This window comes from Sander vitreus, chromosome 10 (assembly GCF_031162955.1).
Source record: "Sander vitreus isolate 19-12246 chromosome 10, sanVit1, whole genome shotgun sequence".
Taxonomy (NCBI): Eukaryota; Metazoa; Chordata; class Actinopteri; order Perciformes; family Percidae; genus Sander; species Sander vitreus.
This window is the reverse complement of record NC_135864.1, coordinates 15,448,877-15,473,506: the sequence shown is the minus strand read 5'-3', so window position 1 is coordinate 15,473,506 and position 24,630 is coordinate 15,448,877. Positions and strand designations below refer to the sequence as shown.

Below are 24,630 nucleotides of genomic sequence, written 5' to 3'. Positions count from 1 at the left end.
CCTACAGATTACACAAACACATACTGCAACAAGCACTAGCCTGCCTCCTGCAGCTACACAGCAAATTAATATGCTAAGTAGCACACAGGCACATGCTGGCTCTGAGCTCTGACCCCCCCAACCCCCCCTCACTCCACTTTCCCTACTCACATTAACACAAAAACTCCAAAGAAATATAAAAGAGCAGCAACAGCTAGTTGGAAGTTATATCACAGATCAGTTAGACTTATCAGTTAGTTGGAAGTTTAGAAAGAGAATGAGGCAAGATGGGAAAAAAGACCGAGGCATGAAAGAGTCAAATGGGAGGGAGAGGCACTGAGGGGAGAAAATGAGGGGGTGTTGAGGAGGAGGGGAGAGTCTGAGAGAAACAACTTAAAGACGGTGAGAGCAGAAGACTGTAGTGAGTACACGGTGAGAGCAGACAGCGTGGGAACAAGAAAGAAGAAAGACTTGAAATATATACACCACCATCAAACAGGTACAGTGAATTATTTTTACAGTTAAGTCACTTTTATCAGTATGCTGACATGTGTGTTGACCAGATGCAAAATACTGAATGGTTGGATGTTTATATATTCTTAGAGGTTTTGTCATCAGCTGCATTTAAAAGCACGAGAAAAAAAAATCTTGTGATTATTAGGGTTATTTAAAAAATAAACTAGATAGTGTAAAGTGAATATTCAGTTCTGGGTTCCCACAGAACTCATCTGGCTTGGTGCCAGGAGAAATTGGAACTGCTGATGGGGTCACCCCAATATTGTATTTCTTTCTTCCAGCACTCAGGATTTATGTATCTAAAGCTGTTTACAGAATGGAAACTAGAACACCACAAATGTTTGATTATACACAGAGCCATTTCCAAGCTATAAACTTTGGTAAAATAGCCTCTTTGTCAACAAGCTAAAGAATTTTGTTTTCCAGTCGCATCAAACCGTTCTTGTCTTCTGTCAAAGGGAGAAAAATCTTCCAATCTCATATGTCCTATTTATTAGCCTTAGTACCACTGTGGATCCTTGTTTAATTTTGTCTACTACTGGAAGCAAGTTCTGTATTTTGGTTTCTGTGTTTTGACGCAGTGACCACTACTACAATGACTTTGGCTTCCTGATTTAACTTAATTTATTCCACCTTATTAATTATTCATTGATTTATTAAATTCTGGCCTCTATTGTATTGTTTTTCTCATCATTTGTCACTTCTGTCCATAGAGATGACATCACTGTGCAGGAACCTGGCTGCGCTTCTCCTTTTTCTGAGTGCCTCACCTCTCCACCACTCCCACCTCTCCACCCATGCTGCCTCTACATTCCCTCCCACCACTCGTCCTCCGATCATATTCATGACTGCCTTGGGCTCAGATGATGACTATGACGATGACTACCTTGACAACTACAGCTCTCCTCCTAAAGTCGTGCATGCCGTGAAGACTACCTTGCTCCAACGGGAGGCGCAGCCCTGCCAATACAACCCCTGCTTGGAGAATCAGGAGCCCTGCGAACAGATTTCAGCAAAGACTGGGTGTCTCTGTCCTGGGGTCAGCGGGGTCGATGAGCCTCCTCATGCACCAATCATCCAAGTGCTGCGGCCAATCAGTGAAGGAGATGACAGAGGGAAGATGGAGGTCCAGTGGTGTGCTCCATCTTCTGTGGTGTCTGGGTACAGAGTGGTGATAGAGGGAAGTGAAGCCCTGGAGTTTGGGGAAGTTTCACGACGAGGTTTGGTCGGATCTTTGGAAGTTGGGACTAAGGTGTGTGTGGAGGCGGTGAACAGTGCAGGACACAGCCCCACCTCGGAGTTCTCCTGTAAGCGGTATACTCCTCCTGAATCTTCTGAGCATAAACTGTTTGCTGGGATTATAGGAGGAGGAGTGGCCCTCCTACTTCTCATCATAGCAGCTGTGATCCTCTGGAACCATCAAATGCGTAAAAAGGCAAAGAGAGACTCCGCTGATGGACTAGGGAACCCTTCTTACACAGTGGGGACTCTGTGATCCAGATTAGTTTAGCACGGACAATCCATTCCAGTCACACTGAACAGGCCCCTGGAGGCAGGGGCCACAGCAATGCTGTAATCAAGAACAAAAGACAAAAAGTTCTGGTTCTCATTATGCTGATTACAGAATTAAGAAGTTGTTTACACTCCTGTTTCAAGGAATGTGTAAACATATTGGGGTAAAGGGGAGTGGTGTTCATGGAATAACTAATCAATGGGTCATTGTGTTACTTTGTGGTTAGAACTACAGGTTTATTTGCTGGCAAGTTAACCTTTGTAGGTTTATTGTAGTGTTATTTTATCTTATGGCTAAATTTAAATGTAAATATTTCTTTAGGATATAGATACTGACTTTTGTAATAAACTAAAACTTATTTCATAAAAACTGTGTAATTGGTGTTTGTTAAATATTTGCTTTTATCTGAAAGGTTTAGGTCTACGTGTTGTAACATAAACCAGGGGGACAAATTAATGAAGGTTGGTAGGTGTACGGCACGCTTTAATGTGCCTTGGCATTGAGTCCCTGAGTTCCCTCCAGAGACTCTGGAGGGAATGAACAACGGTCAGTCCAATATGTTCCATGTTTGGGTTGAGATCTGGTGACTGCAGAGTCCATAGCATATGATTGTCACAATTTTAACACTTAACATCGACCCCTTGTACGCTGTATGGAAGCACCCGCATTCATTTTGTTCGCCTCTCATTTATTCATACTTTACCATTTGTATGCAGTGGTGGGAAGTATTTACATTTCAGAACAGTATAAAGGTACTTTTGCTTTACTTGACTAATTTAATTTTATATTGCATTATACTATCTACATTTCTGAGGGAAATATGGTATATTTCACTCCACCATATTTATTCGAGAGCTTTAGTTACTTTTTTTGTGGACTAAGATTTTACATACAAGACAAATAATCAATTTATAGAATATGATGCATAGATTAAACTATTGTGGTGAGCGACAATATTTGAAGATTGGGTTGGTCGCCTCGTAAAATTTTCGTAAAAAAGCTTGTAAAATTGATCCTGAATCTTTGATTGTAATAAACCTTTTCATAATCGAGATCAGTGTCAGCGGATTCCTCTTCATACAGCATCACAGCATTACTATTAAAGGCACAACACTATTCAACAGGGTATAACGTTGTTAAAATTAGCTCCACTTCGACCAAGTATATTTTACATTGTGCTATCCTTACTTTCACGGGATATAAATATTTCAACACTGTCTGAATTTATGTAACATAATAACCATAGACAAAAAATATGATCCACTACAGCTTCAACTTCTATTTTGAAAGTCTTGTAAAAACACTGCGAGTGTAAAGTTGATTTTATTGGCTAACGACTGAAGAGTTTTAAGCTAAGTCCCTCCTACTCTCGGTGTCTAAGCCAATGCCTTGTTACTAAACCTGAGGAAGAAGGATGTATTTGTTTTCTATGGTGAATGTAATACGCTTCCGTAAGATGGAGAGCCCAGGTGAGTCCTTTTTTTTTTTTTTTTACTTCTCTTACTGAGACAGATATCATTTAACTACTAACTGCAGACTATTTGAATTGTTTAAACGACTTGAAAGATCCCTAATGTTGGTTTATGTTTGATAAATGATGATGTTTAGTTTGTGCTAAATACTTGTAGTATTCTACTTGTAGTAGTATAGTGTAACTTGTTTAGCTGGTTAAATAATAGCTTATACTTATTGCAGGTGAAGTAGCATCAATAGTAGCTTACGTTACCAAGCTATATTGTCATAGACGGATTGCAATTGGGAGAAAGTAGCCTTAGGCTTTTTAAAACCCAAACCATGATATTTTCCTAAACCTAACCAAGCAGTTTGTAGACTAAACCTAACCATATTTCTGGCAGAAAGCCCTGAAGGCTGACTTCTCCCATGTGTCGTAGTTGTTGCCTTTAGCTGACCATTTTGTTTTCTGTCTGTACATTTTAACCTGTAGCCTAATGTCTTGCTGTTTCCTGTTGCTGTGGTCTCAAACCATCTCGCTAAATGACTACAGTTAGAACGCAGATTTCTCTAACTATTACATATTAATTGAAGAAATAATCCCTAAACTGTAGGGGAATATTCAGTTATACATTTCTTAATGATTCAGAATGACTCAGCACAAAATAAAAAACTGTCTTGATAAGATCAAACCAGAAGCTCCCTGTCTCCTCAGGGGATGCAAGCTGCATGGTTACCCAAGCAACAACCAACAAACCGGTTTCAAAATATGTCTCTCAAGTGAAGCAAAACATGATTGCATACCATAACCTGTTACATCAAAGGCGAGTGGGTGCTGTAACTTTACTCCTTATTTTTCGAAAGACACACACACACACACACATACACACACACACACACACACACACACACACACACACACACACACACACACACACACACACACACACACACAAACAGACCAACATTGTCTGATGTGTGTGCCAACATGAGGGAGCAATCTTCTGGAGAGAAATATACCCCAGTCTGTTTCGTACCTCTTTAATCATCACCCAAGTCTATTATTTTTCACAGCAAGTTAAAACCAAATTGCAATTTAGTCTGGTTTGCTCTCATGATACACATTTCAATAAGATATCTCAAGATATCTTCTAAGTACCGATACCAGTTTTTTATTTTCTCCAAAATTTTAAATCTGTATACCTCACTGTGTGGATCATAACAAACAATGACCTTGTCGTTTGGTACATCCCTAATAATCAGGCTTGTTTTGTGTCCACTGTAGTACCTCAGTGTGCAGGTGCAGTCTATGACGGTTAGTAATAAAATCATGTGTTAGGCTGTTTTATCACTTGAAACTTAACCTGTGTTTAGAAAAACTGTATGTATTCAACAAAGGCGTATCAGAGTTTTCAAAGCCTTTAATGTGTTTTTTGTCTCGTTGCCAGTCACCAAGGATATCTCCTATGAGGATCTAAAAGCGCTTCTGGGAAAGAGCCAGAATCTCTTTCTGGTTGATGTTCGCACTAAAGAGGAAGTGGATAAAGGACATATTCCAGGATCCGTTCACATCCCACGTGAGCTTATTTTAAATTAATTTAAACAGAGGGAAAAATATTTTGAAAAAATCAAGGTTTTGTAACCTTGATATAAAAGGAAGTTATATCAATTCATTAAAATATTTAATTTATTAACAATATAAATTAATTTTCTCCTCAGTGTTACCACTTATCTTACATATTCAGACCAAAGTTCTTCTGGGTGTGCTGTTGTGCATTTTTGATACACAACAGTATGCCATCATCTATTTAATCATATAATATGTTTCTGCCATTCTCTGTTGCTCCTTTTACTCATTAAGTTGATACAGTAGCGGCTGCTTTTGCAATGGTGCCAGAAGAATTCAAGGCCAAGTACGGAGTAACCAAGCCACCACTGGATGCGCCAGAGCTGGTGTTTCACTGCCAGTTGGGCAGGCGAGGGGCAGTTGCCACAGGAAAAGCCTACGAACTTGGATACGTGAAGTAAATCAGTTACTGGTTACTATAGGCTACATTACAGTATACACACACATTCAGCCCATCTTGATTTTACGACTCCCGTTGAGACCAATCTTGTCTCCTCACATTGCCTCTTCTCTTTTAAAATGTGTCTCTCTGTCTTCTGTTTCAGTGCACGTAATTATGCTGGAGCATACAAAGAGTGGTCTGCGAAGGAGGGAAAGTGATTTGTTTTGAAGGAAAGCCTCATATATATTTATACAAATAGTAATCAAACAAAATATTTTGATGCTGTTTTGTTTTCATACTCTACAACATTGTATGTATAAATAGATACAAATAAAATAGTTATCTACTCAGATTTACATGTATTTGTGGGGATCATTTCCGAGAGCTGTATATCCAGAGATCCAAAAACTGAAGTAAAAACAAACACTTTCTGCATGCTAAAAAGATGTACACAGTGGTTGCATCAAATGTAGAACAGACAGTATACAGTAACAAAAAAGTCTGCTAAGGATTAGATGGTGAGGTGTGGTTGAAACCTCAAGTTGGTAAGTCAACCTTAAAATCATGTCCTCAGGAATTTCTGTAAATGCGGTGCAGTTTAAAGACGTGAATTATATGATTACACACACTATATATATATATATATATATATATATATATATATATATATATATATGTATATATATATATATATATATATATATATATATATATGGTTGGTATGGACTGGTATTTTTTTTGCAGTTTTAGTCTTTCTTTTTTCTCAAACATTTACAAAGTTTGGTTGGTGGAATCGGGGCTAATGGCCTCAGTATTTCTACAATGGAGTCTACAAATGAACAAGTCTAGGGCTGCAACTAACGATTATTTTCATAGTCGATTAATCTGTCGATTATTTTCTCGATTAATCGATTAGTTGTTTGATCTATAAAAATGTCAAAACATGGTGAAAAATGTGGATCAGTGTTTCCCAAAGCCTAAGAGAGGACGTCCTCAAATGTCTTGTTTTGTCCAAAACTCAAAGATATTCAGTTTACTGTCACAAAGGAGAGAAGAAACTAGAAGAAATTCACATTCACATGTTGGAATCAGAGAATCTTATTTTTTTTAATAAAAAAATGACTCAAACGATTAATCGATTATCAAAATAGTTGGCGATTAATTTAATAATTGACAACTAATCGATTAATGGATTCATCGTTGCACCTCTAAACAAGTCAGTCATTTCCACAAATTTGTTATTGATTTATAGACTATATATATACATATATATATATATATATATATATATATATATATATATATATATATATATATATATATATATATATTCCTCATCTTCACATAATTGCATATTGTATTAATAAACAAGGGAAAGTCTTGTGACTGTGCCAGCCATGCACATGCGCAATCTGAGAGCCATTCAGCGCGCGCACGGCAGTTAAATTGCTTCAATTCGCTAAAGATGCTCAGAGAAATACAACAGGTAATGGTTTAAATAAGGACTATTCTGGCTAGAAACATAATGTTTGTACGTGTAAAATGATTGTTTAATCGACAGTTAAATCGTGCTCGTAGTTATTTATTAAACAGAGACAGTCATGCAATGTTTGAAGCTAGTTAGCATAACATACGGCTATATAGTTAGTTAGCTAGTTAGCTATATCTTTAACGTTAGCTAGCTAAAGGATGAGTTCGTGTTTTTAATTGTAACCACTTCAGGTGTTGCGGTTGATCATGCTTTTGGGAAAGCAAAAACAACAGCATGGTTTAAACACTGAAAGAGGGCTTTTGGTACTTCTGTGGACTGAAACAGGAGCTTCTGTTCAAAGTCTAAACTGCACTGGTAAGTTTATCACATAATCTGAGCAGCTTCATCAGGATGAACTAACATTAACGTTACCTATCTAGCTAGCTATCAAGCAAAATGTGCTTGAACAACGAATGGTTATTCTGATAAGAAAATATATACATATGATTACCAGGTATACGTGCACTTTAGTGTCCCAAATTCCCCCATACAATGTCCTTAATTATGAACCTGCTAAACCACCTGTACTGTTTAACAGGTGTTTTATAGTCATTAATGTGCGCGTGACAAGTTTGCCGCTCAAAAAGTCATTTATGAAGTCATTTTGTTGCAAATGTGCATTATTTACAAGCGAAAAACGGAAACGATGGTGGCAAATGAGGCCAAATGTTTTCCCGGTGTCGTGCCAAGGTAGGCTACTTATCCCCGTCAGAGTTTGTATCCCCTGGCCGCGGGAGCGCGTGTGCACTCAGAGCGGAGCTTCGGTCCCCCTCATAGACTGTTAATATTAATAATATACAGTCTATGGTCCCCCTACATGTTGTCTCATTGGAAATACAGCTGCAGCTAAAAGTTACATAGTGCTGCTTTAACTGCTGCACTTCGAATTCACCTCTTAAATGGATCAAATAGCGACGTGGAAGACTTAACTGGGTTTTCCATAGGGTCTCATTTAGCTACATAAATATGTTTATTTGTCTGTTACATTAAGGCGACGTGTGAATTGTTTAATGCGTCGTTTATTATTGTGGGTTAATCCACAGTGTTTTCCAAATTTCCATATTGACATAGTTATAGGCCGATTGATAGGCATGTCTACCTGTCATGCAGGTTTATGAACAATATTTTGTCCTCGTCTTTGCTAACCCGTCCCTCCCTGCCCTCTAACGTGATTTCTGTTTTAATTTAATTTAGTTTAATATGGCTTTTCAATTAACCGCTTTATTCACCTGTCTACCATATAAATTACAGAGGGGATACAGAAAATATCAGGCCGTTTTTTCACCTGATATGTTGTGTATCCCCTCCCCTAACATGCAAAGTAAGTAAGTAAAGTTTATTTATATAGCACCTTTCATAGATAAAAATCACAGTGCTTCACAATAAAATGTAATACAATACAACAAATTAAAATACAAAAAAAATGTAAAAAAGGGTCTGTCCTGTCCTCGTGTGTTATTTTCAGTGTTTACCAGGTAATAATTAACATGAGATAACATGGAGATGTCTGCTGTTTTCTAGCAAAAGTTACAGAGGGGATACACATTATGTCAGGTGAAAAACTGCATGATATTTTGTGTATCCCCTATGTAACTTTTGCTAGAAAACAGCAGACATCTCCATATTATCTCAGGTTGTGTATTGTGACCTGGTAAAGACAGAAAATAACACGCATGATGACAGGACAGACCCTTTGCATGTTAGGGGAGGGGATACACAAAATATCAGGTGAAAAACAGCCTGACTATTTGCCTAACCCCCACCGCCAGGGGGTTATAAACACTATGGCACTTTTCCGGCCGCACCCCGACCCAGTCACGAACAGCTCTGCTCACCTGGACCTGAGGGCCCGGGCCACTCCAGACCAACCGAAGCACTTAGGCACATGGGTATCGCTACGTCTGGGAGGGATTCTGACTTTGAGGCGTTCAGTCATAATCCCGCAGATGGTAGCTTTCTGGTAGCTTTGGGACACTCCGTTTTTGGAAAATAATAAACTAACCTGTCTCAAATAAGACCTTCATCATTTGGGACACTCTGTTTTTGGAAAATTAAAAAAATAATAAACTAACCTGTCTCAAATAAGACCCTCATCATTTCGACACTCAGTTTTTGGAAAATAATTTGGGACACTAAACTGCATGTATACTTGATTACAACTAAGCATTATGTAAAATATCATATAAAAGTCATCAACACAATGCGTCTTATTTGCAAGTCCATATACTACCAGTAGACATTTCATACTGGCAAATAGCCGGTGTAATGTTTAAATGCACCATAGAGTGAGTCCCATTTCAAACTGTTTAAGTAGCAAACCAATCCCCAAAACAAGCAGAAAACAATTACAATAGCAGTGTAATACATTACATCTGCAAGTTATGGTGAAAACACATATCAGACATTGAATTTCAGATAAATTTGACCCAAATAAAAGGGAAATCCACCCTGTACAAAAACAGGTCACTACAATAAAAAATACATGATTAATTGGTCACATTTTAGTTATTTGGATTATTTTCAGCCTGCTCATGATTACGGTAAAAACAATAACTTGGTTATGATAAAGGAAATGACTGTTGCCAGCAGCTGTTAGGAATTCTAGGACATATAGCACGTACAGCAAGTGCTGTAACAGTGTTAACATTTGTGGTAAAGTTGCAGCTGCTGGTCCTTGGAGCACAGGGATTAAAATGGAAGCACTCCAACCTGGTATGTACACACACACCTAACCTATATATACACATCTTCAGCTTTTGTACACTACAGCATCTCCTTTTACTACATTAGTCCTCACAGACTGGAAGGCGAGCATGTTTCCCTGTACGTGGCCGTCTCCTCAGCCGGACCCTGAGGAGCTGTGTGCCTTCACCGACCTGTATGGTTCCCTCAGATTACTCCTGTCTTTTCAGGTACACACTACAGTGAACCTTTTCTTTAATTACTGATAATAGAATTGAGCATTGTCCTTTTTTAAGCAATATAGTAATCTCTGTCAAAAGAATGTCCCCAGGATATCTAAACTTACCCAAATGTCAATAATTAATGCTACACTTTTAATTTGATATATTTACTTCCAATGTGATTAACGATAGATGATTGCAGTGAGCCTATATCATCTCTGTCTATCTTTGCACTATATAGATGAAAGATGAAAGATTTAACAGTACAGAGTTGTGTGCTCGCATTGAAGCGTTCCTACACACATTCAGTTTGGCTAACGCAAAGGTAGGATCTGTTTCTCTCTGACACGTATCCACAGTATGGTTTTAAAATAGTTAGCAAAAATTTGACTGCCGCTTCTTTTTAACAGATCAACATCCACCTCAAGTTCCAATTGAATCAGCAGACCTTCCAACGTGACTTAAGGTATGACTGCCAACTATGCAGACAAGGCTCATAGCTTTTTTTTTCGGATAAATCTAGCGAATTTCCCACCAGTTAGATAAGCTTGTGATAGAACAGTTTTATTCAAAATGGCCTGATACATTTTGCAACAGTTCATTCAGTCACGCTGTATTACACAGAATGTACCTATTTTGTTTCATAACGTATTTGTTATATAAAGTTACCTAAACATGCAAAAGTAAAGTTTACTCGCACACAAAGACTTCTAAACAGTGATCAGTGATTTTATAAGTGGCCTGCAATGCTTTTGGCTTTAGGAGTTACAACATAATAACAAACACAAAGGCTGAGTACTCTAGTGAAACCCCCTCGGCCTTGTTTGTATGACGTGCTAAGGATGTGTTTATATTTTTGCAGAGTGAAGATCAAGAGTACAGTTGCATTAGCAAACCAACCGTCACGGAACTTGGATGTCACTTGTAGTACACAGTCAGTAATGCTGTTTTTAATACTTTTTAATGTGTAGTTGTTTGTGTGGCTCAATGTTTTCTGACTTTCAGTAGAAACATAATAGAACCCAATAGGAATGAATGTGTAACCAAAATAATTTTTATCTTTATCTATTATTCCTACAAAAAGAGATAGATAGATGGTCTTTATTATCCCGAAATGACTGTGTTACAGCAGAAAGTTACAAGGACACACACATACAGAAAATAAAAGAATTATACTAGAGATAATAAATAAGATTTAAAAAAAAAAGATAGGATGAAATAAAATTCCAAGATTTTATTACATAAAAGTACCAGAACACCTACTGAAAAAATATATACTCAGAGGAAAGAAAACAATGTACATGTATATACAGTACAAGTGTAGAATAAAAATATACAACCTACATACATAGTATATATGACAAAATATATTTTATTAAATATCAAATATGAAGTAGGCCTAAACAGTAGGGGTGGGAATCGATTGGCACCTCACGATTCGATTCCGAGGCCAACGGTTTGATTCTAAACCGATTATCGATGCATCTCGATGCAACAGTTTTTTTATGTACATTTCCATGCGTGATTTTTAAAAATATACATATAAATCTGAGTTTGCTACTCAGAGTTTGCTAATCACTTCCTAGACAAAGCAGCTAGACAAAGCTTAGATTTTGACATATACAGTATTTGTCACACACAAGTTTTAATGAAATGTTTTATCTACTGAAGTTTTTATTTTGTAGTCATTCCATGTTTAAGCCTTAAACATGCTTGTGAAAGTCACCTTCTCTCCCAGTAATCTTCCATGTCAGAGGCTCAGTCATGTAATGTGATAAAGTAGATGAACATCCTATATGTGTTTTGCCTAATTATTTGTCTTATTAGATCATGTGTGTATGTATGTGTGTGTGTGTGTGTGTGTGTGTGTGTGTGTATGTATATATATATATATATATATATATATATAACATTTTTTTTTGTATTATCTTTAAATCGATTATTAACTTATCAGAATCGATAATCGAATTGTTCTAGAGAGAATCGCAATGAGAATCCATTATTTTTCCCACCCCTACTAAACAGTGTGCAAGTGTGAAATACTGGGCCATATGCTGGTGTGTTTACTTTGGTTTATAGAAAGTGATTTTCTTTCCTTGGGTTTAAAGGCCTCCAGAGTGTGTGAAGAAAGGCTGCTGGTGTCAGGGAGGACACCCTGTCGTTGGAGCCATGGTGCCTCTCAGTATCCCACCTAAAGCCATGGACCAGGGCCTGTTTGGGGAGCTCAGCATCCAACCAGTCACACTACTAAGCCCCTGTGTGCTGCAGTACCCCAATCTGGCAACACAACTCACTCACATAAAAATATCCTTTGCTAATTTTAGCATAAATCTGCTTGTGATTTTCACAGACAGAATCTCTAGGTGCGAGTTATGGAGGGTGTCTGTTGCGGTGGCTTCGGGATTGCGTCTCTGCTTTTTTCAGATGACGTTCCGCTAGCTTTATCAGATCATGACTTCATGTGCACACTTGGGAACTTTGTATTAAGGCAGAGCTGAGGGTCAACACCTCCTAGTCTAGTAATTTCCTGCTGTAAAATGGTTGATTGCTCCCTTTGGATTGTGAGTGAGGCACTACTCCAAGTGAAGAAGTTGAAGTTGTTGGGGTCTTGTTCACACATTTATGCTTGAACAGAACTAGTTTGTTCTGTGGATGGAACTAAGAGTAGAACCGCTGCTCCTTTCTGATTTGGATTAGTGTTCCTTGACTTCACGTGTCCAGGTATTGGTATTTGGCCCCAGTAATGTTCCTGTGGCAGGCCCCTCCACCTTCTTCCAGAACCTCCCTGCTCATCTGGACTGTCAGGAACTGGGCCTGCACGGTCTTCACTGCTCCTCCTTCAAAGGTAGACAACAACAACTGATGGGAACAACACATACTGATGGCCAAGATACATTTGAGGTCATTACCTACGGGCTGGTTTCCTTGGCCAGCGTCAAAGCAGAAGTCTAGTTAATCCTGTCTTAAAATGTGACTTTCGGAAACACTTGTTAAATTGATTATTTTTTAGAGCCCAGGCCTGAAGCTGCCCATAAAAACTTTGATGGTCCACAAAAGGCCTATGATTTGAATCATATGACTGAAACCAGACAGAACAATGGACGTAGAAAAAGGAACACACACGGAATGCAGTAACAAAAAAATCTTAAGGTGATAGCACTTAGAGAGAAAGGGCTTCAATGCTGAAAATCTGGGCTCCAGCAGTGAAATGGTTGTCACTGCATTTTCTAAATCCATCTCCTGTAAATTATGTCCACATGGAACCCATCTGCACTAGCAGTTTATGTTTATTGTGAACAGTTGGCTCTGAAGTAGTTGAAACATTCTCACAGCAGAGAGTTGGGGTGGAAGATGGGTTTAAAATGAGTTTGACATTACACGCTCAGGTTTCCATCCTGTTTTATACTAGAAATTAGTATTTTCATTTGTCATATTTAACCTTGACAATGACTTTTCCCAGACCTTACCTAAATGTGTTTAGTTGCCAACATCTAATCATACCCTTAATCTTGCCTCGGTTTCCATAGGTGATTTAAAAAATAAATTAAAAAAACAAACGTTGAAAAGTGCAACATTTTGCAGTTGTGATCACCATTAGTGTTTTGAATTTTTCACCTGAAAAGTAATGGCTTATTAACATAATTCTTCTGTATGGGTTTTTCATGTCAGAGTACATGGCAAGCAGGTGGTTGGTCTTCGGTGAAATAGTCAAATAAATCCTTTTGTGTCCAGACAAGAGTCCGCCTTTTTGAATGATATTCTTTCTTCTTTAGTAGGGACATTTTCTCTTAGGCAGTCAGTTAAATGAATTAGAGTTGAATCTAGGATAAATCTAAACCATGTGTGAGAGAACTGCATGTTTATTGGAAAGAGACACTTTTTGTGGAACTAAGCTTAATCATCACTAAATAATCTCTGAATCACTTAAAATGTAGCTGATTTTTCAGAAATCGCTCTTGCATAATAAGCGTTTCTTGTCCGTGTAGATTACACGATGACTTACAACCACGAGCAAAACCACAGGTCTACATACTGTAAATCACAAGACGCTTTTTCATTCACAACACAGATAATAAACCAAAAAGGCCCCATAATACAGTCCACTCTGGTCTTTGGCTGCTAGAGAGAAGCTCCTCTGTCACAACTATTAAATTGGTGAAGTTTGGTTTATTCTGGCCTGAAAAGGGATGCATTATGAGGTAAACATCTGTTAACTCATTGAACTTAAGTGAACTCAGGTTTTAAAACTAAAGCTGTAAAACCAAATGTAACAGTTACTTACCCAACCCAAAGGTGTGTCTGCCATTACCGCAATGATACGCACATGCGATTGTTACAACCCACCAGTGTGCCTTCAACTAGTGAGGACTTGCAGTGTTCACTGATTAAAAGTAAATATCGTCACTAATAATCATGTTTTCCTTTAATTTCCTTGTCATGTTTTCCTTTGCAAAAAATGTTGTAACTTCCTTTGCAGATCATGTGCACAGCAGTGGCATGGTGTACACAGTAGAGCAAGAACCCTGTAAGGATCCAGAGCAAGAATCAAGTCTTCTGCCAATGCAGCAGAGTCTCCGGCTTTACCTCTTTCTGCAGCACAGTGACCCTTTCAACTGCCACCTCTCCGATCTGATGGGTGAGAGACAGCTGCATGTATTATCACAAAACACTGCGTTAAAGTTGGTCTTTCTTACTTTTTTATGTCTGTGATCCTCCCACAGCCACAGAAGTGCTGATAGAGCACTACCTGGAGGATATTCTGAACAACAACAGGCAATCAGTCACAAAAGCCCTGCAAACTGAGCTGCAGAACACACTGAAAGCCCAAAATCGCAGAAAAAAGGCAAGTCTGACATACACATACACAGTAACTGCAGAGAGGAAATGTGTCTAAAATCTTATTTTTATTTATTTTTTGACTGTGTAGAGATTCAACAAATATTCAACAGAAAAAAATTATCAACAATAGGTTTGATAATCAGTATACTGTTGGTGTTTTTTATTAAGCAAAGATGTCAAACATTTGCAGGTTGTAGCTTCTCAAAACTGAGGATTTGCTGTTTTCTTTCTCTGTGTTTGATTAGTGTAAATTTAATATTTTTGGGTGATGGTCAATATCATTTTTTTCTGACATTTTATAGATCAAACAATTTTTAATGAATTGAAAAAAAGAATCAATACATTATTGAACATCAATAATGGATTTGGGCCCTAATAGTATATGTTTGGGTGTTAAGGACCAAGAGAAGCTGCGTTCAGCTGCTGAGGTGATTCTCAGCTCGTCCATCAGTGTTGTGAGCTGCAGCAGTAACATCGACTTCAGAACTGCCTGTCTGAACAGCATGAAGGTGTGGGATAAAAACAATTTTAAACATGTATATGCATATAGTTATAGTTAATTTTAAAATAGAAGTTATTCACTTCCACAACTCTCATATTTACAATGAAGCCACTGGCAAATATGGTATCAGGTTAAATGCTACACTGTAAATAGACTTGTTACTTACAGAAATGTTCATGTATACGTGTTGATAGTGTGATAGAAGTCAGATGTGCCTCCATAATGTACGTGTTTGTCAGGTGCGTGACACTCATGCCCTTTCATCCTCCCTCCGTGAATCACTGAGGAGGGTGACATCATGGAAATTCACTCCCAGGGACAGGTGCCACTCAGCTCAGGTGAGGGGCATGTTTGTTGTTCACTGCTACCAACCAATTACTATAGCAGCACTTCGGTGCTTTTAGACATGTGATTTTAATCCACAATCTACCACCTCGTCATTACTTTCACAGATGGAAGGAGAACATCCTGAGAGTGATGAGGCCACCAGAAGAGAAATCTGAGCATGTTTGTGTTTGTCTTGAAAGAGTTTTGTTCTGGTTCAAGGCTGTGGGTAGCCTGGTTGACGCCAGACCCTTCTCAGTTGGAACTGAGAGTTCGTCAGGGTTTACCCAAGCTAGGCTGTGGGAGCATTTCGTTTTGCAATTTAAAGTGGGATAGTAGTACATGTTGTACTGTTAATGTGATGGTGATAGAATCTTATCAGCCTCAAATTTAAATAATGCTGGATTTTGTTTTTTATTGTTGTGTGTGTTCCACCAGATGTTTAGCACAGTTTTAAAAACGTTCCCAACAGAGATTTACATTAAACTGAATTTTTGATATGAGATCATCCTTTGTTGAGTTTTTTTAAATAATTGTTTTATTATGTATCCAAATAAACAATATAATACAATAACATGAACATCCGTACAATATAATGTACTTTATACATTCTTATTGAGATTGTAAGTTTGCATCAGTTCAAGTTAAGCTACAAAAACAAGACTAGTTAAACGTAAAAATATTTCGACAGGGCTGAGGGCTAAAACTAAATAAATACTCTCATGGAGACCGCAAGAGGGCATTATAGGCTTTTATTGTCTGGCGCTGTTGATTTCCGCTTATTATTGTTTTGGGATGTGACGTAAGTTCCGGCCGCCAACACCAGCAGCCCTTTTTCGCGGTAAAATGAAATAAGCATCTGACGTTCGTCAGATTTATTCTGCCATCTAACGTGTACCTTATTGATGTGGCTAGCATTTAGAAATCGCGTTATTAATCAATTGGCTCGTCGGCGTTGCTATGAAGTCAGAGCAAAGCTAACGTTAGCTACCCAGTATCATCAAAACATTGGACCGTCAGACGTTTTAGCCTCCATAACTAACGTTACAAAGTCTAGCTAGTAACGATAACGATAGAGTAAAAAAACAATGGCACTAGTAACCGGAGAAAGCCTAAAATCAGAGCTGGAAATGTTCGACGTACCCTGCCAAGATGACTCCGTCCTCGACAAGCGTAAGTAGCTAACAAATTATGATTTTGTGACATTTTCTAGAAAAAATATGTCGACAAAAGTAGCTAAGAATACCAGTAACTTAACCCCAACAAACTACTAAATAGTCACCAGGGTGTAACGTTACTCGACTGTACTGGTACATTTTATACACCTTATGTAACGTTACAGTGTCTGTTTTGTAACGGTGTTTATGAGGTTTCTTGTTATTTGTGCCCTATTATTACCTATGTAATAAAGTCTGGTTCTTTTAATGCCAAACATTGGCAGTGACTGCAGGTGGCAAATCCCCCACATTTACATCACATTGTGTCTTAGCTCCTGTGATAAATGAGAAAATTCAGTAAAACGTCAAAAATACAATGATTTTGAACCACTGAATGTGCATTATGTCTCAGTGGCGTACAAAAGCATCTGTATTCACGTTAAAGGTGCCTCGGTATACTGTATTTGCAGTCATCTTATTGTTACCTGCTCTCCTTCCTATCTCTCATATCTCCTGTGTCCCTCAGTGGTGGAGCAGTGTATTTGTAACAGAATACAGGCAGATGAGATGGTGCTGGAGTGGGTCGCCTACAGCACCACAAAAAATGGACTAAAACTCACCTTGGACGCCCTGGAGCAATTTGAACATGAGGTACCAGGAACATTGATTCTTTGATTTGATTGTTTCTTTTTTCTATCAAATGCCATATACATTGTGTTACTGATATTGTTGCTTTGAACTTGGGCCTCTGTTAGTCAATATACACTGTCCTCACCGTCATTATGTATTTACAGCAGGTTCATTTTCTTTGCAGGTGTTAAACAAGAGAAATAAATCTAAACAAATCCTCAGAAAAGAAGAAACTCATAACAGAACCAGAGACATCCACTCACTACAGGACTTGTATCTTTCACAATGAACTCTTAATGCTTGACTATCCAGAACCTTCTCTTGTCTGTTGTCTATCATGAGTGTAGGGTAATGCCATTGTGATACAGTCCTTGACATTATTTGTTCAGAATCAAAGCTGAGGAAGAGGAGGAGAATCTACTGGATGCTTACTCTACTCCTGCTAAGGTAAGCAGTCTCTTTTGACTTCAGACAGTGTTTCTGTTGAGATATTGACTTTTAAAGCTAAAGTGTGTGTGTGTGTTTGTTTGTTTGTTTGTTTGTTTAGGGCTCTCAGAAGCGAGCACTGACCACTCCTGAAAACCCTCATTCAAAAAGAAGTGCCGCTCTGCTGGCCAGCCCGGGCCTGCTGCTGTCTCCTGCCAGCTTTTCTCCCAGGTACTCGGCAATTAACGTTAAGTTAATTTGTTCCTTATTTTATAGAAATGGTAAACTTTCTGTAAAAATGTTCTAAACCCGTTACAAATATAGTAATAGTAGTAAGAAACCAAACCTTTAATTCCAACTGCCCTTTTAGTTTAAATGGATCTTCATGTGCAATGCATTGTCCTATTACCACTTTGAAGTGAAGGTACTGCATAATCTTGTGCCTATGACAACAACAGAAAACAAATCATTTTAAATACTCTGAACCACTTGTTAATGTTGCACTGTGACCTGACTCTTCCCTTCTCTCTTTTAAAAGTGCAACACCCTCACAGAAGTACAGCCAGCGAGGAGGGAAAGGGGAGGTGGTGGTTACATTCGGGGCTGTGCAGGGAACCCGCTGGGCAGGCAGGAAGGCTCCGGGCGCCGGCGTCCAGCTGGAGCTCCTGGAAGGGCCTGAAGACTCCCTCCGCTGCAGCTACAAGTACATGTTCCAAAGGCTGCGCGATGTTCGAAATGGTAAGAGACAAAACTACACTGGAGGGAAGGGTCCTTTATTTTAAAACTCGTAAAAAAAACCTGCCCAATGGCATAACTGACACTTATACATTTCTATTAAATTATAGATGAAACGGTATACACTCTGCTCAGATAAATAGAAAAGTTTTTTAGGATTACACATTGTTTGAAGTCTTTGCATGTATTTTCCCCAGTGTTGACGGAAAAGATAGAGGAGCTCGGCGACGGCCTCAGGTCTCACTTCACCATCGAAGAGTTCTCCCCCGTCTCTCTGCCTGCTCAGGTACAGAGGTGGTACAGCTGGGAACAACCTCTAAATCATAAAAGCCTTAAACCTATGATTTCCAAAAGTTTGGAAAACACCATGGATAGCTTATAGTTATAATTGATGTTTTACTCTGGCAAAGTTGTATTCCCTGAACTAAAAAAATGTAAAAGCAGCTTGGTGCTAAACTTTGTACATTTGAATCAGCTGTTGAATATATTTTAACATAGATGCAGGAAAAGGATAGTCATGGTATGTATATCCCTGCAGGTTAAACATACTGGACTAGTTAGTACTAAGAAAAAATATAACTTCTCAATGTGCTCCATATTTGTTGTTTTAACTGACTTAAACTAGATACAATGTATTCAATATAATAAAGATAATTTATTAAATGCATTTGCATAATTAAGTTTAGCCTGACTGCTGTGTTTTGTCTCTTCACCTGTAGGACAGTATAACAGTGTTGGGTCAGGTTTGCTGCGACAGTAATGGCAAACTGAATGCACACTCTGTTCTGTTGGAGGCGGGACCGGAGCAAGGTGGTCAGCAAGTACCTGTTGACCTATCGGAGCTTAAAGAGTATTCCCTGTTTCCTGGTCAGGTGAGCAGAAGGAAACGTCTTGTCTTGGCAGATCAAGCTACAGTTGGGTCTGCTTTGAAAGTAATTTTAACTACGGCTGCACAATATGTCGTTTTTTTTTACTGTCATCGCAATATCAACCGGTGCAATATACACATCGCGAAAGGCTGCAACACATGACAATAGACACCAAACAGATATTTTGTGTTAGAAAATATCAGCAGAAAACTGCACTTTAAAATGTAACGTGTCTTTTTTTTAGTAGTGCCTTTTATACTCAATATAATGTTCAATTAGTCCATAAAAGAATGTTTTAAATTCAACAAGCAGTTTGTTGTATTGTAGACGAGTACCGAAAGCAGCAGAAATGCAGAACTAAGTACATTTCAATATCGGTTTATGTATCGCGACAAATATCGTTAGTGCGATATTCATCAGCATTATCGCATATTTTCCTCATATCGTGCAGCCCTATTTTTAACTGTATTAAGGAATATTTCCGACATTATTGAATCATGTATTCTGCCATTGTAAGTAGGGCTGAACAATTAATAGTTTTTAAATCAAAATTGAGATTTGAAATAATGCAATTGGCTAATCGGGAAGACTGCGATTAATCAAATTTGAAATAGTTAGTTGAATGTTAGGCAGGGCAATTTTATTTATATAGCACAGTTCAGCAGCAATGCAATTCAAAGTGCTTTACATAAAACATTAAAACTTAAAATTAATACAAATTGATAACGAATTGAAAGCATTTAATACAAAAATAAAAACAATGTTAGTAACATTTGGTTTAACATTTTTTTTAATTCCTTTTTTTAATTATATTTACTGTTATTTCATAAGATAAATGCTGGGATAATGTCCCAGATTGTTTCCAGAAATGTCCCATTTTATTTTCAGTGGATTTTTTTTAATTTATTTAACATGATTGTAGAATGTGAAATATGTAGATGCCGCTATTGAACTGAGGCATATCAGTTCACAGGAAAGTACTGATATTTTTTATTGGAATTGTTTTTGGTTTTTTTACTATAACTTTAGAGTTTATGATAAATGTTCTATGTTTGAGTGTTCAATGTTCCTTGTTTATTAAAAGAAAAACATATCCATGTTCTCATCCCTGTGTAGGAATATAGAGCGGTTTTGATGGTGCCTCATGTTATAATGCTCCATGACATGTTTTATCTGTTACACAGTAAATATTGAACTTTGGCTAAACTTAAAAATAAATAAAACGCAAATCGAATGGTGATTGCAATATCTGGCAGAAAAATCGCAATTTGATTTTTCTCCCCCAAATTGTTCAGCCCTAATTGTAAGTCCCCAGAGTGCATTGTGATTGCAGTAATTAGCTCGCACAAAGCGGTGGTCTCTCCTTTACCTGTGCACTGAGGTGTGTGTGCAGCAGGTTACACGGCCACCAAGAGTAACAGAGTATGCCAAGGACCTGGGCACGAGACTCACCCAGCGTCTGACCGAGAACTCTGACAAGCAAACAACAATTCCCACATCAGAATAAATAACCGCCTGCCTGCAGTGTATGAAACTCAGTTATTTTTTCCTCAGGTGGTCGTGATGGAGGGAATGAACACAACAGGAAGAAAACTGATGGCTTCTAAACTCTATGAGGTCAGCAACAGGTTAACACGTTTTTTTCAAAAGTGTTAACAAAAAGTGCTGACACATAAAGAGAGTCAAAGATAATGCCTTTACAAAGCAACATTTACTTGAAATATTGCTTTAAAATCTCCGCTTTAAGAACTGGGGCCTGTTTGTGTATCCTTGTCCTTTTTTAGGGAGTCCCTCTTCCTTTCTACACTTCTGAGGTGAAAACGGAGATGGAAGAAGGTAAGCGATGTTGGTTGATAACATTTTTATTTTTGGGGCATTTTAGGCCTTAATTTATATAGGACAGCTGAAGACATGAAAGGGGGGAGGGGGGGGGGATGACATGCAACAAAGGGCCGCAGGTCGGATTCGAACCTGCGGCCGCTGCGTCAAGGAGTAAACCTCTATACAGTATATGGGCACCCGCTCTACCATGTAAGCTACCCAGGCACCCATGGTTGATAACATTTTTAAAGTACCCCATGCCAATCTCTAGGTATGGTGAAGGGTATGTGATGATGTGGAGCTATTTTAATTCCAAAGGCCAAGGGAACTTTATCAGGATGCACAGTATCCTGGATCCATGAAATAACTGGCCTTTAAAAATAAAAATCTGCCTGCCTCTACGGGAATTTAACATAGGGGTGTACTTACTTTTGTTGCCAGCGGTTTAGACATTAATGGCTGTGTGTTGGGTTATTTTGAGGGGACAGCACATTTCCACTGTTATACAAGCTGTACACTTAATACTTTACATTGTAGCAAAGTGTAATTTCTTCCGTGTTGTCCCATTAAAAGCTATAATGAAATATTTATTAAAATGTGAGGGGTGTATTCACTTTTGTGAGATACTGTATGTGTGTGTGTATATATATATATATATATATATATATATATACACACACACACACATTTTCAAGGGCGTTTTACCAGTAAACCTACTTCAAAAGACCTCCCTTGGCCTCTCTCTAAAGACCTCTTTAAAGCACAAAACGTGTACAAAAGGGAACACATAATAAAGAAAAAGAGGAAACCGTTATTAAGTTTAACGCTAGGGTCCTTCAACTACAATATCAGGAGTGACTGTGCAGTCGGTTTTTGTCAAAGTTAGATTTAGTTCTTTGTCCCTTTTTATATACATTGCATACCCACTGGTCATGTCATGCGATTGCAGAGCCGATGAACGTACTGGTGGCATGCGGACCGTACACTCCCTCTGACAGCCTGACCTTTGACCCTCTGCTGGACCTAATCAATGTCATTGTGAGGGATCGTCCTGATGTCTGCCTGCTGGTATAATTACTTTTTTTTCTTTTTTTGCTTTATCACAATCAGCGTTTCTTCCACATGCAGATGGACCATACATACATACATACATACATACTTACTTACTTACTTACTTACTTACTTACTTAACATGTTGCAAGATGCACAAAATGCTCATGTCTTTTCTTCTGTCACAGTTTAGTAGCTTACAGTAACACAGTTGTGACATGACTGCCTGTTATGTTTGGATTTTCTAAGTCTTCTTTCTCTTCTCCAGCTCGGGCCGTTTGTGGATTCCAAGCATGAACAAATTGAGGTACATCTAACTGTGGGCATTTTGTGTCTTTATACCAGAATACCCACTGCTCCTCGATCTAATGTTTTGCATTTTAGAACAATCTGATTTGAACATCCAAAGTCAATACATGGCCATGCGAATTCATTTTGTTCAACATATTCATTTCTTTTGTCCAGCTCTTCAAATTGAGTTGATTGATCATGAATTGGTGTCCATCTCTATCTCCGTCCGTTTCTCAAATAGAAAGCTCAGGTGACCGAGACATTTGAGGCCATTTTCTCAAGATGTATCGAAAGCATTGTGGATGGCACCAAAAGGTATGTCTCATATCTCCCCTACTATGAAACTATGATTCCATTATTTTATTAAGACCGGTTTGTTTTCTTCTATCCAGTGTTGGCTGTCGCCTGGTGTTTGTGCCCTCCCAGAGAGACATCCACCATCATTTCATCTACCCACAGCCTCCCTTCACCCTGCCCAACCTCAGCAAGGACCAGGCCCAGGTCAGACACACAAAGACCTGAGTGTAGGAGTCTACACGTAAACTAAACAGGTGTTTCTCCCTTGCTGATGAGCACATGCAACAGGCTTGTGAGCAATCAGAGAAAGCCTCAATGTAATAGTATAGCGTTAAACTTGAGATTTGATGAGTCGCTGCTCTTAGAATGGGTCAACTAGCAACACCTCTTTCCGACTTGTTATCAACAAGATTCAAATTATTACTTTAATGCACATATCAGTCTTACAGTGTTTTTCTTCCTACTCTGCAGCGTGTCACCCTGGTCCCTGACCCCTGCACCCTGCTGATCGACGGTGTGACCTTTGGTTTGACGTCCACTGACATCCTGTTCCACATGGGCGCAGAGGAGATCAGCTGGTGAGGAAGATTTCAAATTTTCACATACCTACATCCAACGCTGGAGCTTGTTTGGTAATGAATTTGAGAGGAAAATGTCTTAAAGAACTGAATGTTTTGTGTGATTCTTACGTTTTTGTTCCATTATTCACATGAACAAACCTCTCTGCCGCACTTTGGATTTATACTCAAATACCAGAAGCAGTAGTTGCATAATATTGATTATATATTTCAATGAATGGAATTGTTGTACAGTGTTGTGTTAAAAATTGAAAATGTCTTGTGTTGCAGCGGCACTGGATCAGACAGATTTTCTCGCATACTGAAACACATGCTGACCCAGCGGAGGTATGAGTGCTAAAAGAGTTCCTTTGTTCTCTCTATTTTTAAAGATGATCCAACATGAATACACCCCCACGTTTGTGTTTTCACCTCCAGTTACTACCCGCTGTACCCGCCTGCGGAGGAGGTGAACATGGATTATGAGAAGTTCCAGAGCTTCGGACAGATGCCACTGACCCCCGACGTCCTCATTATTCCCTCTGAGCTGCGTTACTTTGTAAAGGTACAGAACTCCTGTTTGGGTTCACATCCTCTACACAAACGTTTAGTCTAGTTATTGGTTAAGGGCTCAACAGTCATTTAATTCATTGTCAATATGAAAATAAGTACCGCTATGAGTTCAGTTTCATAATACAAAAAAACCACACATTTTATTAAGTTAATTTAGCTACGAGTCCAAAAAACAATTTAAACATAATGTTGACTTCTGTAAAGAATTTTTTTTATAAACCATTCTCGAAAAGGGTGATGGGTAGTTTTCTTTTTGGATTATTGTATATACATAATGTCTTTTTAAAACCTCAGGATGTGGTCGGCTGTGTATGTGTCAATCCTGGACGGCTGACCAAAGGCCAGGTGGGCGGGACCTATGGCAGGTTGCTCATTCAGCGCAGCGCTGCATCAGACGACGGGAGGAGAGGGAGCCCCTGTTTGGCTGCTCAGGTGGTGAAAATCTAAAAGGAAATTCCAATTTTTGAATGCTCGTAACCAGGACCAGTGTGCAAGCAGCTTTGAGCGCCGTGTGTAAAATATGTAAACAAAAGCTTTACTGTACTGTTGAAAGCATCTGGTGTATTTTTATATGGCAAACGTGTCAGTTTGGTGGAATATCAGTCACACAGACACAACCGCAATAACAATCTCTTCAATAAATTATTGTCACTCTT

The 24,630-nt window shown here is 38.5% G+C and overlaps 4 protein-coding genes across 6 annotated transcripts; all 4 read left to right on the top strand.

Moving 5' to 3' along the window:
- Positions 1-362: 362 nt before the first annotated feature.
- Positions 363-3,060, top strand: LOC144524334 (LRRN4 C-terminal-like protein). Its single transcript, XM_078260507.1, has 2 exons — positions 363-478; positions 1,209-3,060. The coding sequence occupies exon 2, from the start codon at positions 1,211-1,213 to the stop codon at positions 1,988-1,990; it is 780 nt and encodes a 259-aa protein (XP_078116633.1). The 5' UTR covers positions 363-478; positions 1,209-1,210; the 3' UTR covers positions 1,991-3,060.
- A 309-nt stretch (positions 3,061-3,369) lies between these two features.
- On the top strand, positions 3,370-5,821 carry tstd1 (thiosulfate sulfurtransferase like domain containing 1). Of its 2 annotated transcripts, XM_078260508.1 has the most exons (5): positions 3,407-3,477; positions 4,746-4,775; positions 4,909-5,037; positions 5,322-5,484; positions 5,633-5,821. In XM_078260508.1, the coding sequence occupies exons 1-5, from the start codon at positions 3,423-3,425 to the stop codon at positions 5,685-5,687; spliced, it is 432 nt and encodes a 143-aa protein (XP_078116634.1). In that variant the 5' UTR covers positions 3,407-3,422; the 3' UTR covers positions 5,688-5,821. The 2 variants fall into 2 exon arrangements, with proteins under 2 accessions (XP_078116635.1, XP_078116634.1); XM_078260509.1 differs by lacking the exon at positions 4,746-4,775 and having other exon boundaries at positions 3,370-3,477.
- Positions 5,822-8,784: 2,963 nt separating this feature from the next.
- Positions 8,785-16,071, top strand: top6bl (TOP6B like initiator of meiotic double strand breaks). Its single transcript, XM_078261422.1, has 13 exons — positions 8,785-8,881; positions 9,590-9,712; positions 9,791-9,912; positions 10,145-10,228; positions 10,314-10,369; positions 10,766-10,837; positions 12,012-12,216; positions 12,625-12,748; positions 14,381-14,539; positions 14,625-14,746; positions 15,141-15,251; positions 15,484-15,582; positions 15,697-16,071. The coding sequence occupies exons 1-13, from the start codon at positions 8,785-8,787 to the stop codon at positions 15,745-15,747; spliced, it is 1,425 nt and encodes a 474-aa protein (XP_078117548.1). The 3' UTR covers positions 15,748-16,071.
- A 290-nt stretch (positions 16,072-16,361) lies between these two features.
- pola2 (polymerase (DNA directed), alpha 2) lies at positions 16,362-24,630 on the top strand. Of its 2 annotated transcripts, XM_078260505.1 has the most exons (18): positions 16,363-16,741; positions 17,252-17,376; positions 17,540-17,628; positions 17,745-17,802; positions 17,903-18,012; positions 18,320-18,519; positions 18,714-18,802; positions 19,236-19,388; positions 20,940-21,002; positions 21,170-21,221; positions 22,156-22,274; positions 22,525-22,563; positions 22,789-22,862; positions 22,940-23,048; positions 23,316-23,422; positions 23,693-23,749; positions 23,840-23,966; positions 24,269-24,630. In XM_078260505.1, the coding sequence occupies exons 1-18, from the start codon at positions 16,657-16,659 to the stop codon at positions 24,419-24,421; spliced, it is 1,809 nt and encodes a 602-aa protein (XP_078116631.1). In that variant the 5' UTR covers positions 16,363-16,656; the 3' UTR covers positions 24,422-24,630. The 2 variants fall into 2 exon arrangements, with proteins under 2 accessions (XP_078116632.1, XP_078116631.1); XM_078260506.1 differs by lacking the exons at positions 23,693-23,749; positions 23,840-23,966; positions 24,269-24,630 and adding an exon at positions 23,794-23,812 and having other exon boundaries at positions 16,362-16,741.

What these genes read in the sequence shown, in the direction of transcription:
- LOC144524334 (XM_078260507.1), top strand. Translation starts at nt 1,211, where the DNA reads ATGACATCACTGTGCAGGAACCTGGCTGCGCTTCTCCTTTTTCTGAGT.
- tstd1 (XM_078260508.1), top strand. Translation starts at nt 3,423, where the DNA reads ATGTATTTGTTTTCTATGGTGAATGTAATACGCTTCCGTAAGATGGAG. An exon ending in TGCAGGTGCAGTCTATGACG is followed by an intron (nt 4,776 to 4,908) that starts GTTAGTAATAAA and finishes TCTCGTTGCCAG; the next exon opens with TCACCAAGGATATCTCCTAT. An exon ending in AGGATCCGTTCACATCCCAC is followed by an intron (nt 5,038 to 5,321) that starts GTGAGCTTATTT and finishes TTACTCATTAAG; the next exon opens with TTGATACAGTAGCGGCTGCT.
- top6bl (XM_078261422.1), top strand. Translation starts at nt 8,785, where the DNA reads ATGGCACTTTTCCGGCCGCACCCCGACCCAGTCACGAACAGCTCTGCT. An exon ending in TCACTGCTCCTCCTTCAAAG is followed by an intron (nt 12,749 to 14,380) that starts GTAGACAACAAC and finishes CTTCCTTTGCAG; the next exon opens with ATCATGTGCACAGCAGTGGC. An exon ending in CCACCTCTCCGATCTGATGG is followed by an intron (nt 14,540 to 14,624) that starts GTGAGAGACAGC and finishes ATCCTCCCACAG; the next exon opens with CCACAGAAGTGCTGATAGAG.
- pola2 (XM_078260505.1), top strand. Translation starts at nt 16,657, where the DNA reads ATGGCACTAGTAACCGGAGAAAGCCTAAAATCAGAGCTGGAAATGTTC. An exon ending in TCAGCAAGGACCAGGCCCAG is followed by an intron (nt 23,049 to 23,315) that starts GTCAGACACACA and finishes CCTACTCTGCAG; the next exon opens with CGTGTCACCCTGGTCCCTGA. An exon ending in CACATGCTGACCCAGCGGAG is followed by an intron (nt 23,750 to 23,839) that starts GTATGAGTGCTA and finishes TTTCACCTCCAG; the next exon opens with TTACTACCCGCTGTACCCGC.